This window comes from Leuresthes tenuis, unplaced genomic scaffold (genome assembly GCF_036924035.1).
Source record: "Leuresthes tenuis unplaced genomic scaffold, fLeuTen1.0.hap1 SCAF_22, whole genome shotgun sequence".
NCBI classification, from domain to species: Eukaryota; Metazoa; Chordata; class Actinopteri; order Atheriniformes; family Atherinopsidae; genus Leuresthes; species Leuresthes tenuis.
In genome coordinates, this window is record NW_027325376.1 from 7,942,919 (window position 1) to 7,957,698 (window position 14,780).

The 14,780-nt window shown below is 41.2% G+C and overlaps 1 protein-coding gene across 3 annotated transcripts in view; it reads left to right on the plus strand.

Annotated features, from left to right (window-relative positions):
- LOC140282137 (glucosidase 2 subunit beta-like) overlaps positions 1–14,110 on the plus strand; it is a 118,764-nt gene extending 104,654 nt beyond the window's left edge. For all 3 annotated transcript variants that reach the window (XM_072376717.1, XM_072376718.1, XM_072376719.1), the window contains 2 exons: positions 10,210–10,309; positions 13,475–14,110. In XM_072376717.1, coding sequence (XP_072232818.1) covers positions 10,210–10,309; positions 13,475–13,612 — 238 coding nt within the window. In that variant the 3' untranslated portion in view covers positions 13,613–14,110. The remainder of the gene's footprint in view (positions 1–10,209; positions 10,310–13,474) is intronic.
- Positions 14,111–14,780: the final 670 nt, after the last annotated feature.

The following is a 14,780-nucleotide window of genomic DNA, read 5'->3' on the forward strand; positions in this document are numbered from 1 at the left end:
ACAGAAAGGAATTCAGTAAAACAAGAATATCATAGAATTTAGTGATATTTCTCCATTATTATGGTAGAATGCCACACAATGCAAAATGTATTATCTGAGGCAGAAATGCAGAGTATGCAGCCAGCCACAAAAGAGAAACAGGTTAATACTCAAGTGACACAATAACCCAAGACAGCAGCAGCTGCTCTTTCCAGTTAGCAGTGAGCATGGATATAACCTAATTTGGTCTTTTTTTCCAGTGAATCTAATAAATACAAGTAGCACCACAGCCTCCTATCTCCCTATCAATTTAAGTTTTAAGTCCCCAAGAAGTACTTTGTCAAAATCAAGTAATTGTTGGAGACATTCCTAAATAACAATCCCAGCAGCTACAAAATAATCCTCATACAGTTGTGCAAAAAGTAAATAATGCCCTCTTTCAATTCTAAGGTTATATATGTCGGGACAAAAAATAATCCTGTTTCTCTTAGGTTTAATAGTTGTTAAATGCAATCTCAAATTAACAACATCTGAAATATTACACCATGGCATTAATTAATTAACAAAAGCTAAGCAGAAATGCAGGAATAGCGTGGGATCCATTAGCTTGTAGAAGCACCTTTAGCAGCAGTAACTTGAAGCAGTTGTTTTCTGTCCAACAATTTTGGTCCGCTCTTCTTTACAACCTTGTTTAATGCACAGCTCTTTTGAGGTCTGGACTTTGACTGGAATCATTGCAACCCCTTGATTCTTTTCTTTTTCAGACATCCTGTTGTAGATCTGCTGCTGTGTTTGGGATCATTGTCCTGTTGATGAGCCAGTTTCAGCCAAGCCTCTAGAATACTTGGGTAGACAGAGGAGTTCACGGTGGACTCAATGACTGCAAGGTGCCCAGGTCCTGTTACTGCAGAACAAACTCAAATCATCAGCCTTCCACCACTGTGCCCGATACTTTGAGTAGTTTGTTCTGATATGCTGTATTTGGTTTGGTTTGCTGCATTTTGACCAAAAATCATCACTTTGGTCTTGGCTGTCCAAAGGACATTTGGGTGCTCCTTACCCTCTTAATTCCTATAAAAACAATAAAGGTATGTTGCTTCGGGCACTTTGGCTGAGTTTAGTTAAATCAATGTGTACGTGGTGTAATACGACATGTTCATCTGAGGTGGTATTTGCATCATTTTACGACCTGTTTTTGATTTTGTCCTGATACATAAAACCTTAAAATTGGAAGTGGATGAATAGTGTCCCTGGCTCTGATAGCCTTTCACAACAAGTGAAGGTGCATTTGAAAAATGAATGGAAACGCTAAGGGTAAACAGCTTCCACTGCATTGTTATAGAGTGAGCCGTTTGAGCCAAATGTGGAACTGAAACGTACGTCGTGGGTTTTGATTGGTCAGTAAATATGCAAAATGCAGGAAATAATTTGATCAGATAAAGCAATGTAAATTAAAGATAAACCACTTAGAGATGGCTGTGTCCAGACAAAAGCAAAATGGAATTATAGGATTATATATTTATATATATTTGCATTATGAGAGTAATGGATGTTTTTACCGAGATTCAGAGACGAAAGGGACGATTTACATTTAGCTGTGGAGGAGAAGAAGACCAGCTGAGGGGTCATCCAATGAGTTTTTGTTTTGGGACTCCAGGGAAATCAGGTGGCAACGCTATTGAGGTCAGGGGGGTCAGCGTGTGTTGCCCAGCAAAGTTCAAAGAGCCGGGGCTTCTATTGTGCAGGGGTCAAACTGCTTTACACTCGTAATCATTGAGAGCACACAAGGAGAGAAGAAAAAGATTTAAAAAAAAGCAGTGTTGAGATTGTGTGAGGTCTGGTGAGCAGCTTGCTTGTTCACCCTTAACCCTTGGAAACACTCTGTGTTTGACAGTCCAAGCTTGGAATAAGCCTGACATCCTTTGCTGAAAACAGAGTACGCATATCAGGAGTAATAATAACTCCCAGACACTACTGGGTGGCTATGAAGAAGAACATTTAATGTTCACAAAGGGATGATTTTTACCACACCGATGACTCAGATTGGAGTCTTTCAAAACAGGTAAATATAACCAGTCAAGGTTATAAAGTTTATTTGAATATTAGCAGTGAAGGAAACGCATGGACAGTATATATTGCTACTGTATAATCAAATCAGAGAGAAAGGAGGTACTGTGGGAAAAAAAGGCTCTAAGTGTTGTGAGTTATATTGCTCAGTATTCAAATCCAGAGGTTTTCCTCAAACTGCTTAATTGAGCAGTAGATTTTCAAACTGAAAACAGTGGATAAGTGACGTAGCCTAGCAACATTGAAACCACAGTGGATGACTGTGTATGCCCACTGCAAAGGAGCCAGGCAGCTGAAATGACAGCGCAGAGCAGCCCCAGAGAGAGTGGGATGTGCTGGCCAAAGAGGAAAAATACAAATAGGGTAGAGGTATGCTGCTGACATACATCTGCCGTTTACAGATTTCCCTATTTTGAGCTGCTTACACCTACTATCTGCCTCACTTTAAAACCAGGGCTAGTGACCCAACTGTATATTGTAGCGCTTTAAATGGAAGATTATATCAAAGAAAACTCAAATTCGGGGAGAAAGAGACACATCGATGGGAATGCCTCCAGGCCTTCGAAGTCCCTCGAGGGGTTTTAGTTTGAATGATCCAGTTGAGCAAATTTATTGGCCCAGACCTGAGAAAGGAGAGACTTCACTCTGTGACCCTGATAATATAGAAATATGCTGGTTAGATCAATAAGAGTCTGTTTCTCATGAGGGCAGCTGAAAAGCTCCAAATCTTTTTCTAAGAGCACAGAAGGAATGAAGCGCTGATTGAAAATACATCACGTTCCTTCTCATTTTTCAGATCATTTCCAGCGCTTGCAGTTTTCTGCAGTGGATGCGCATTAACGTTATAAACAAAGGATAAGCACTGTGGCTAATTACCTCAATAGGACAGACCATTTTATTGCCCAGCAATTGCAAGGGAGCTGTAAGATTATTACTGTAAGACTGCTCGAACACAAGCGGGTTACAAATGAGCTTCAACATTGGCCTGAGACTAAGTCGGTGGATAACACAGTTGAACTTCTCCTGGATACAAAAGTATCATCTGTGTATGTTTTTGTTTGAGGGACATTTCAGAAATTTGACAGTATATCGATGCTTTCGCTAATTCTGTGTGAGCGTGCTGTTGGAGCAACGAAACTCACAGCAGCAGATGCAGTGATGCTTGATGGTGATTCACGGTTATTTTAATGAAGCGTAGCGTTGTAGAGATGATTAGCTTAGATGTTTACGTATGGGTGGAAGGTATTTTAGATCTTTCATCAGACAATCGTTTGACAGGCTTATGTCAGTAATAGGCTCCTGTGCAAACATACCAAACGCAGACATGAAAGACATGCTGTTCATTTCTTTAAGTTGTGTGTAGGCAACACATCGCAGGCATTTAAACTACAGCAAGCTCATAATGAGTGATTTTGAGTTCATTTCAACAGTTACTGCTATCAAGTCCCTTTGAGTTGAGTCATATCAACCAGGGAATTCAGTAGTGAGTATACACACATCTTCATGTTTCCATCAGCGTTCCATTTTGTTTGCAAATTCCTGAATTTGAGTTTTTTTCTCTCTTTTTTTTGCAGTTAGGTTGATGCTCATTTTGGGATATTATTATCCCCCTTTTTCCAGCAACACACAGAATATTTAACACCTGACTTTATAGCTTCTACCGAAGAGTCATGGATAAAACATCTTGAACAATTCTTAAGTATCTCAGCTTCTTTTAATGTATGTGCCCAGATAATTGGTTTTGCTTGTCTGGTTGGCGACCTCTGTGTCTTTAAGTTTGTTTAAGTCAAGTACAACATAACCGACAGTAAACAACTTAATTTATTTAATTCACACAAAATGATGGACGCATACGTGGTTAACATTCTCTCTAACCATAGTACAACTGCATTATGTATGTTGTCTGGCAGTCGTGATTTCATTTTTAATCAGTGTCTTGTTGAAAAGGATCACATCATATCTCCATGTGTATTTTTTTCAGTAAAATGATTGTTTGCTGGGTAGCTCTTCTCTGCTGTGCTCTCCTATTGAGTGCTGTGATGTTCCCTTTCATGTTTTTCCCGTTGAAGCCAGCCCATAATTGTTTTGATAGGTATTTGAAAATAAGGATTTAACTTTTTTTTTTTTTTTTGTCCCATCTTAACCTAGAGAGCAGGGACACTTCCACGAGAACGAGTGCCTAATTATATATTTAAGTGCTCTACTTAATGTGCTCATTTTCAAGCTGTCAAGGTCATTCGCTTGAGTGCCATTAGCAAAGAGAACGGCCCTCTTTTACCTGGAAGCATGGCAGCTGCTTAATGCCCAGTGCTCAGGATGAGCAGCCACCGACAGCCAGGCAGATACAGAAACTCCCGATCATTCTTACAGCAAATGTAGGACCTACATATTCCTGTCCCTGATGTGTTTATGATGTATGGTCCCTTCACCTCACAGCCCACTTGTTATCTGGTAATCAAGACGAAGGGGTAATGACTCTCATGTGTCTGAGGAGCGGGTTAAAGTGGCAGGGAGTGGAGAGCAGAGGGAGCTGACACTGTGAACCCCCAATGCCCTTTCTGCTGGGTCGTCATGGCAACATCTTGCCTAGTCGTTAATGAGGCACAAGTGAACTGTTAACAGAATACTGATTTTGGGTTTGACAGCAGCCCTGATTCATATCTGTCAGGAGGTGTTGATGAAATATGCACCGTGAGTTTGCTTAGTAACAGCACATCAAATTGCCTTGGTCTTGAATGCGAAACAAAACGTGCCACTGATATAACTCGCAATTTCAGAGCAATTATGTGGGTCAGGGCGCTGACTGTACATTGTAAAATGAGTAAGAGAATCGTCGTTCAAAATAAAAACGTTAAGCTTCCTATATGGAATTTAAAAGAGTGGACTTACTGAAGATTGAATTATTCATACCCCAATGCTCTGTTCTCCTTGGTTCACAAATGCCTTGTGGTAAAGAAAAAGGAGGCATAGATATGCCCTTTGTGTCTCAGTCATGCGATGGAGGGTAAGCGTAGCTGGCTGAGCATGTGCCCTTCACATGTTCCTGTGTGTATGAATTATTTATGAAGGTGCCGGGCACAATGGGTGGTCGAAGGCAGGAGGCGCATCGGTGACTGGCACAGTAATGACAGTACCTGGGCTCATCTCAGATCACCACTCTGATTGGTGGCCTGACAGGAATGGCAGAGGTTAGTCATACTTTGAACTGCTTGGCTATGAGCGCAGCCACTTTGTTTTTTTGGGTAGAGGTACTTCATTGAATCCAAATCCCTCAGCCACTCCAAAATTCCTTTCTTCGTCTTCCATTGCGTTGCTGCTTCTCGTGCCGTAAATGATTAGCGCATTAGCAGCACGGCGAGGGGACCGACTTCCTGCTCCAGACCCCTCGTTAAGGCAGTGAAAATTATAGCTGTGAGGCATAATTTATTGCAATAGCAGCTAATGAGTGGATGCTACAGTGGGAAGGTGACAGTAATAAGCGTAGACTTTACACTGTCTTAACACAGGTATTCTTAACTCATTAGTTTTTCAAGAGGTTAGGATTCAGCGTGAGGAGCAGGTTGTTGTGGAACTATTCGTAAGTCTAATGTCTGGTTGGCAAATCGAACCTGACAGTTACTGTCTCTTCAAACTGAAAGTGCAAATGGATGGATTTAGAAGACGTGGCTTGTTGCTGAGCTCTCTGTAACAGAAATGGATGGACATTGCCTGTGACACTGTGAATCAGTTAACACGATGAAAAAAACTTTTTGCACCACTCGCTTCATTTCTTCATTAAAAATGTGCTTATAAGCCCAATACACTGTGAGAAAAAGAGGTCACTGCTGAACCTCAACTGTCTTGGCAATGAGTTTTGTCTACTTTTTGCTGTTTGGGAAAACTGGGATTGACAATTCTGACTTTGTTTCAGATCACTTTTGATAGACCAAACTCCTCCACAACTCTTTTGTGAGTGTTTGTGAGTCTGAGTTGGTTCATATGGCTCTAACGTGTCAGAGATGCACTTTGGCACATTGTGTGCTGGTCAGCAGCTGGACTTTTTTTTTTTTTTTTAACTCTGTGCAGTAATGGAAGATGCGAGCCCAGATGTTTCTGCATAATAATTAAGTCACTACCCATGAACAGTGTAAAATCAAAACCCAACTGCTGGCTTTATCTGAGGATGGAACTGGCTGTAGTTCCTGCTGCTCCATATTAATTAAAAGTCACATGCTTCTGCCTGGAAAACATCAATATGTAATCTAGTAAAGAAGGGGCGAGCATAAATTCAGCTTTGCCAAATGGACAAAACACGTTTAAAGATCAGTTTTTCAAAGATGGGAATTGATTCTTTTGCTTGTCAATTTTTCATTTATGCCCCCCCTCTCCCTACACCTCATATTTCACAGCCTGCAAAAGCTTGGTAAACAATCATAAAGTATTAATGTTTTGTACCCAGCCTCAGTGCAGACAACTGTCTTTTTTTGTCCGGTGAAAGCACATGACGTTACAGTAGAAATATAATTCCCTTAAAAAAAAAAAAAGAAATATAATTCCCTTCCCTTATGCAGCTCACATGCATGCAAGCAAGTTTCGCACATGTGAGCAACCTCTTTCAATGCGTCTGGAGATGTAATCAGCGCTGAAGATGAAGCATCAGTCATGTTTACATCAGCTCTACAAACACAAGGAAGCTACTGAAGGCAAGTCTGCAAGTTCATGTTCAGTTGACTTGGCGAGACGGCTCGTGTAGCAAATGCAGCTACCATCACGTTCTTTTCTCCTTCCGGTTTTGTTCATCAACTTCTCTTTCCAGGGAAGGCCTGGAGTCTCAAAGCAAACACACACATACACAACTACACATCAAGGCGGGCAAAAAAAAAATCCACTTTTGGCCCAGATTTTCTCCCCCCCCTCAGTGTCTGCGGGGTGTTTAAACACCAGACTAGAGTTGTCCAAACGATAATTGCTTCTGAAAGGTTGATTTCTGGCTATATCAGAAGGGGGCAACTCTGCTCTCGGTGTTGAGCGAGATTAGCAGTGGATCTTCAGGATTTATCACTCGAGGCGCACGGATTAGCTCTGCGATGAAGTTTAAAACCGAATCACCGGTGACCGCATCGTTTTAAAGAAGTAAGACGAGCTTATATCTGCTCAGGCCATTATCAGAAGAAGAAAGGGGAGCTAATCAGCTTTTTTAATAGCAATTACTCTTCTCGAGGATTAGATCATGAAAATCGAGTTAAACAACATCAGTGCTTTGACGGTAATACAAAAATATTGTTTTGAAATTTAAGAATTATTAGTTAGAATATCTATTCAGCAACCAATATTATATTTTATTTTTATTTTTGGGCCTGAAGAAATCAGATAAAACCCCAATTTTAATGGTATTTTTTGTGGGTACTGGACTTAATTAAATCACAACTCCATCTCCTATAGTGCATGTCAATAGAAATCACACCTTAGTAATTTAGAGGGAAAATTAAATGAGATTGGTTCTCTAATGTGTGCAGTTAGAAGCATGACTGGGTTCTCCGAGCCCCACTACCTCACCCACAATGTATGGATAATAGGTTTAGCTGACTAGATATGCTGCGATTACATGTTTATCTTTGATGGAGGGTGCACTTTATGTCATTAGAGAAGGCCAGACAACCGAATGAATCCTCACCCAGATTTCTGTAAATAAGATTCTCTGCGTTTTAAGCCTGAAAAGGAGCAGGACTTCAATAATTTCTGTCATTAATCATTAAAAGGAAGTCTGCGATTGCGGCCCCTCCCTTTCATCCGTGAGGCAGGAGATGGATTTCTACAGATCTGAGATTCATTCTCCTCTGGCAACGTTGATCTGTTTACCTCCCGAAATGGTGTTCAATTATTCTATTTTCTGAAATGTGTCCTTGTGAGTGATTTGAATAATAATGTTTGACGCGAGCTGTTTCGTTGACCAGGCGAAATCTTTCTGAAACCTTTTTTTTATGCAGAAAAAAGGATGCAAACTGCAAGCCTGATCATTTAAAGAAAGCGATCCTGCTGCTATAACTCCAGGGGAGCGTGGTTTGTATCGTGGCTGCAGCTTAAAGCCAAACTGTGACAAATTTAGTGAGAAAATTAAGTTGTCACTGAATCCAGGGGGTCCGTTTTGCAGAGTTGGGTTGGGCTATATTGTTTGTCACCAGCTCATGAGAACATATAGTAATGTTTACACACCCGTGTGCCACGAAATTAAGCAGGAAAGTCCCATGTGTTCTTTTTGTTGTCTATCTGTGCAGCCTGATTGGAACTGTAGAGTGACCATAGGAAATGGCCTGCCAATACCAAGTCCAAATACGTATTATTACGGGGAATGATCTGTCAATAAGACTCCATCTCTTGAGTCCAAACGTCTGGAGTGTGTTTGCCACATCTCAGCTATAACTCAAGCTAAATTGACAGAGCCTGTGTTGCCTCCTGGGGCACAGGAGGGCCGACAGAGCAAGAATGGAGATGAGGGAATGGTGTGCGTGCGTGTCAGGGGAAAGGGGGTTGGGATGGATGAGGAGCCACGGAGGGGATTCACCAGGGATCGCTGGTCAACCAGCAGCAAGAGCCGGAGCCCTGTCACTTTTTCCACTTGCCATTTCCGCTTGCCCTGACAGCAGTCCATTTGAGGGCCTCCTGGTGCTAACAGAGTGCTAAAACTCAATCAAACAGGCTCAAAGGGAAAAAGGCGAGACGCTCTGGCCCAGCCGGCTTCCACTTGTGTGAGCAATTCACCTCTGACTGACCTGTTCAGGCATCTTAAGCAAGCCATGCACATCATGAACATCACAAAAGTCACACTGTGGGACCTAAAGACAGCCATGTGTCTGTAAAAGCAGAGGAGTGCTTTTTGAAATCAAAGAGGACTCCATGTTGGCCCATATTGAGGTCAAAGAAGAAGAAAATGCTATTTAAAGAAATATGGAAGGAAATTCTTGGCTTGTCGCACACAACACAAAAGGGAACCAGCTAAAAATAAAGAAATGTATGCTGTCGAAATGAGGAAGTAACGCTGGATAAATGCTCATTAATACAAGAGAACTGGTTTGAGTAACGTGCAAATTAGAATAACTTTGAGTCATTATCAGGCCATCACATCACCTGTTGAGATCAGTTAGAAGAAGAAGAAAAATAATAGGCCAGCAGATTAACATTAATAATGCTAAAAGCACTCAAAGAAGGAGCAGATCTTGCAACCTTAATCCCCTGTAGAAATGTGTGTGTTGGCACATTGATCAAGTCTTGTGTACTTCTGACAGGATTGGCAGTGTTGTGTAAGGCACTTAAGCAAATTAACAGAACAATACTTCGAATTTATAGCCTTTTTATAGCTCTTTATACAGAATGATTTATGGAAACTACTGACAAAAAAACCTCTGCAGAAAGTGAGACAAAGATTGATTTCATAATTTATGCCCAGTTTTCAGTGTTGCAGTTAGAGGGGAAGACATCAGAGAAAGACATTTCTGTGAAATCCTCACTCACCCATGTATCAAATGCAGAAAAGAACGCCCCCCCCCCATCCCAACAGGATTACAATGTCTTACAAAAATCAATACTTTGCTGCAGAATGACTGCAGTTGACGCCACCTAAAAGAAACTGTTCAAGCTCAGCAAAAGATCAGAGGATGTTAGAAAGCATAATGAAATGGCATCTGCCGATGCCGTGTTGGGCACCGTCCACCGGTCCCCCCTTGCTTGCTTCAGTTTTTCGTAACTCTCCTTGAAATGTTTGGTGAGAATGTAATTAGCTGGCACTGGGCAGGCACAGGCACACTCATCGGAGACTGGCATCACTGTTTTTCTCTTCTCCTTCCCCTGTGTGTTGTTGCACACAGTATTAACTCTGACAAAATGGTAATTAATATTTCCCCTCCATTGTTAAGCATGAGAGGAGGATGCCAGAGAGCCAAAGGAGGGCACTGCCAGACTGGCCGTCTTGCCAGCTTTTTGTTTTTGCTGTGAGAAAAGAGTTTTTCAGTCAGCCAACGGAGTGGTGTCTAAAATATTTATATTTATATTTAGATATGAAACAAAATTGATGTTTTTGTGACGGATTTGTTGACACTTTTCCTTTAAGAAAAAAAAAAAACACTTTGGGCAACAGATGGGAAGTTTGTTTCCACATATTTTCTCATTTTATCTTATTCTTTGTTTCAGAAAGTGGGGCATGTGGTCAGGACCACCAAAGAACCACTACACTCAGATGGTGTATGAGAATGGAGAACCCTGCTGGCAGGGAGGTTCGCGCACGACTACAGTAAGTACACACATTGTAGTGTGTTTTTAAAAGAAAAGAAGGAATGTAGGGCTAACCCCCTTTAAGCGAATATCCACACAATCATAGAACGTCCTTAAGTTGGTTTTAAATTTGCCTTAATCGAAAACATCTCTTCAACAACTGATTCTGCCAGTGAGGAAAAAAAGTAGATTAATTAACAAAAAGAGTGCTAATGAATTTAGTAGTGCAGCAAATCCAGTTAAGAAATGAATGCACTGGAGATAACTATAAAAATGGGACGTGAAGGGAGGAAAAAAAAACGAAGAAAACAGCAAAATAAAGCTCCTCTCCTCATTAATCAGAGACAATTTAGCGTCTTTTCTGCTGTCTACACGCCTCGTTCTGCACATTTTCAACAAAAAGCCCTCGGTCGGTCAGTCAAAAACATTAAGGTCCCATCGCTTGGTCAACTTGTCCTCAACAAACTGACTAAAACCGACCTGCCTTCCCCTCTGTGTCAGTCCACACAGATTTTTCTATGGCTAATGTCGCTCCTTTTGGATTCTTGTGCCGATTTCTCCTCCTCTACTCTCCTACGTTCTCTCTGTATCCTCGCCCCCTTACGTTTTAAGTCACTTTCATGAGACCCATTTACATTTTGTGTGAGAATTTGCTCAATTAAAAATGTAGCACATTTAATCATCTCATTTTCTTTGCCTGGCCTCCCCTTCAAATCAGAGTCCAATAAATGTCATCTGTAAATGTATGTACTCATGCCATCCAGGGGCCCCCCTTTGAAAAGACTAAATTAAATTCCTTTGATACAACCCCCTAACCGTGTGCAGGGAGCATAAATGAAGTCTCGTCAGAAGTCGACACTCATTATATTTGAAATGCTGAAACTCAGCTTTGGGTAGCGCTCGCGCTCTTCTCTCGCTCACTGCCCTGAAACACACTCTCTCTCTCTCTTTATATTGAGTAGGGACCAGTGATGTATTGTTTTTCCGGTGGTAATCCAGATTCAAAAAGTGTGCCGTTAATCTTATGAGTCCGTGGGGAAGGGGTGAAGTCAACTGTTTAATTTATTAATTCAATTCTGTGACTGTGGCTGTTACATGTGAGCGGTGACTGCACTGCAGAATCTAATCCAGCTGCTCTCATTGTTTTCGTGAGTTAGCCTTGCTCTTCGTGGATGCAGCCATCTTCTCGTGACGTCGGGTAGCTTAAACGGGTTATGGTTAAACGCTCACTTTTAGTTTTATCTCGAAATCAAGTTGCTAAGTTGCAGACTTCTTTACTGGCAGTGTGATTGTGTCTGTCTCCATAATCTTAGCCTTAGAAAATACAAGGTTATAAGCAGCAGGAATGATCACCCGGGCTACAAATAACTGGCTTCGTTTAACCAGCCAGTTAAGATGGCTACTGGTTTACATAAATGAAATTGGTATTTGACATAAATGCCCACGTTCTGGTTAAACTTGTTCATTTTGGTGATAGATTGATTATAGCTTAAGTTAATATGTGTCACTTTGATACATGTGATGTAAGAAATTAAAGGAAAAACCTAAACCTTTACAGATACAGTGAGAAGACCTGGTGGGACAATTTTAATAACATTGTTTGGGTAGACTTGTCCCCTTAAGGAGAAGCGTCTCTGCAAATCAAACGCCACTCTGACATGAGCAGAAGGACACATCATACAGGCGAGGCTTCGGCTGCCATAACTTCACCAACTTATACCAGTTGATCGACTTGATCAACATTCATGTGATTCCCATGACATGTTTCTACTGGTTGGTTTGTATATGTGGGGTAATTGTCCTCAATTTATATTTTATATAAATATTTGCTTGAAAGACCATTACAACTCATTTTTTTGTTGGTTTTTGTTGTATTTTTGGTTCTGTACCATCCTGCTGTTCTTATTCCACTGCCCTGTATTCAAAACCAGTTTGGACGGGTTGTGTGTTCGGTTTTGTTAAGTTTGGCTTTACTTTTTTTCACGTTGCTCATCTTTCCTCTGGAACAGATGAAAATCACACCGTGTATATGCAGCTTTAAAGGGGTAATCCAGGGTTTTAATGTAACCTGTAAATGTGAGCAATGCTTTAACGTGTTTAAGGCTCTGAAGTTACCCGATACACCAGAAGATTTATTTCACAGAACCAGGTATTTGTAGAAACAGTTTCAGGAAAGGGCAGCCACTTAATACTTAACAAATACTTGGATTAAGGCAAAGTTTGAACTGCCATTGTTGACTTCTGGCATCTTTGAGCATTGGAAGATGGATTCTTTTTAACTTGGATTTCAGAAAACTCACAAGAAAATATCTGTTTTTGCACATTCAGGCTGCAAGCCAATATATGTAAAGTTTTGGTTCTGTTTTTTGGTTTCCCTGTATTTATTTATTTGGGGTAATTTATTCACATTCCACGGAAAGTACACAAGCTTCCTGAGACAAATAAACTAATCTGAATGTGTGCGATTGGTGTGCCACGTTAACGGTTTGTGATGAGGGGACGGAAAACAGCTTAGGCACCGGCAAGTCGACAAGTCTTACAAAGCGGCGCACTTAATATCTGTGGTACTTACACACAAGGTGACATAACAAAAGAGTCTATTTTAATCCGAGTACGGGACAAACCAAATCAGCAGCCTGAAACTTCAGCACAACAATACCTGTCAAGTCGCTGTCTCTGTGCCTCTCCAGGTACTTTTGTTCACCAGAGGGATTGTCTGTTCAGGGTGCAGTCTGATGTGAGGGGTTGCTATGGAAACCACCTAGAAGTAGGATACTTTTTTCCTTCTAGTCTCTCGTAGCAGGCGCCAGTGTCACCTATTAAAGTCACGACAGTGGTAATCACATCCTCCCTTGTCCTGTTTGCATGTGGGATGACAGCAGTGACGTCCCATTATTCCACAACGCCCCACAAGCACAGCGACAGTTTGGCTCATGTGCATTCTGGTTGCAGACGTGGAAGCCTCTCTGTGCGAGGAGTTCCCTGAATACATTTAAGTCTTCATATGTTGAGCAAACTTCACTCTTTTGTTGCCACCTCACAGAAGCTGGGAGGGAGGAAAATCACTAGAACAAGGGGCAGGACCTCCACAGTCATCTCCCTTTGTGTAATAAAACTGCCTCCTGGTTAACGATGACTGTTCTCTCCACACTACCTTAACTTTCTCTTCTTTGTGCTTTTCTAGGTCACTCTGACATGCGGAACGGAGACAGCCTTGCAATCAGTGAAGGAGCCCAGCAAATGCCAGTACATCATGGACTTTCAGACTCCTGTGGCCTGTCAGCCAGTACTAAAGCAGAGAGGTGTACACAGTGAACTGTGACCCCCTTCCCTTACTGGCTTTGCCTAGAATAATTTGGACCCCTCGCCCTCTTGGCTTGGCTGCGGTGACAGGCTGAGGTCCTGAGGGTCCCCTCTGACATCTGTGTTGTCAGAACGTATATACTTCCAAGCAAGTTCGGCTGAGGTCAGAATGTGTTTTTGAGTAGCTCTGTTCCATGACCACTTTAGTTTTCATTGAATGTTACAGTGTTACTTTGTCTATTGTGTGGTAATATTTACATAGAGCATTTAGAGATTATAAAGCATATATATTCTTAAAATTCTTATAAAGATTCCTTATAGGGCAGCAATATTACTATGTTCTGTAAATAAATGAATAAGTAGATCAGTTGTAGGATCTAACAGTAGCTACTGATGTTATTGCTATTCTAAACAGCTGCTTTTTCACACACACACACACCAGCTAAATTACTTCCACTAGATTGTAGTGGCCATCTCACAATAACCTCATCTAAATAATAAAAGATAAGTCTGGTGATATGATGTATTTTCTTATTGTCAGAAAATCTCCACAAAAGACCAAAACCAACAGTGACATGGTCTTCCTAGAAGAATTTGGTCAAAAGCATAAACGCTTCACTGATCTAAGCCGCGCTGGCCGTCATGTTCCCTAATTATGACGATCGAAATGACATCTCTGGATGTCCAATGGGCAGACGTCACACAGTCAAAGTCATTCAAAATGCAACGTAACATTTTCCTTCGCTCGTAGGTGTCATAAAAGACCTGAAATGAAAGCTCATTTAAAAAAAAAAAAAAAAAAACCTTTAAGCGTCCAGATTGATTCCATTGGGACCTTCATCATGCACATCTTCAAGTCAAAGTAAAGCAAAAAACTCTCAGTTCATCACATCTCAGACATAACGTGCGATTAAACACACAACTGAAATGAAAACCTGAATAATTAAAACAATCGTCAAGTAAATCAAACTGAACAACGCTCTCCGCTGGGTGACCGATCTCAGATCAGCTCAATATATCGAATTATATTATAAATATATAGAATTTATATCGATCACCTTCCGTCAACGCGCTTTGAGTGTGAGCCAGCCCCAAGTGGCCGTTTGTGGCACTTCTCTGCCTTTTTTAATTGTTGCCCTGGAGACAAAGAAGAAAAAAAAAAGACAACCTTGTAACTGTGTTTTCCT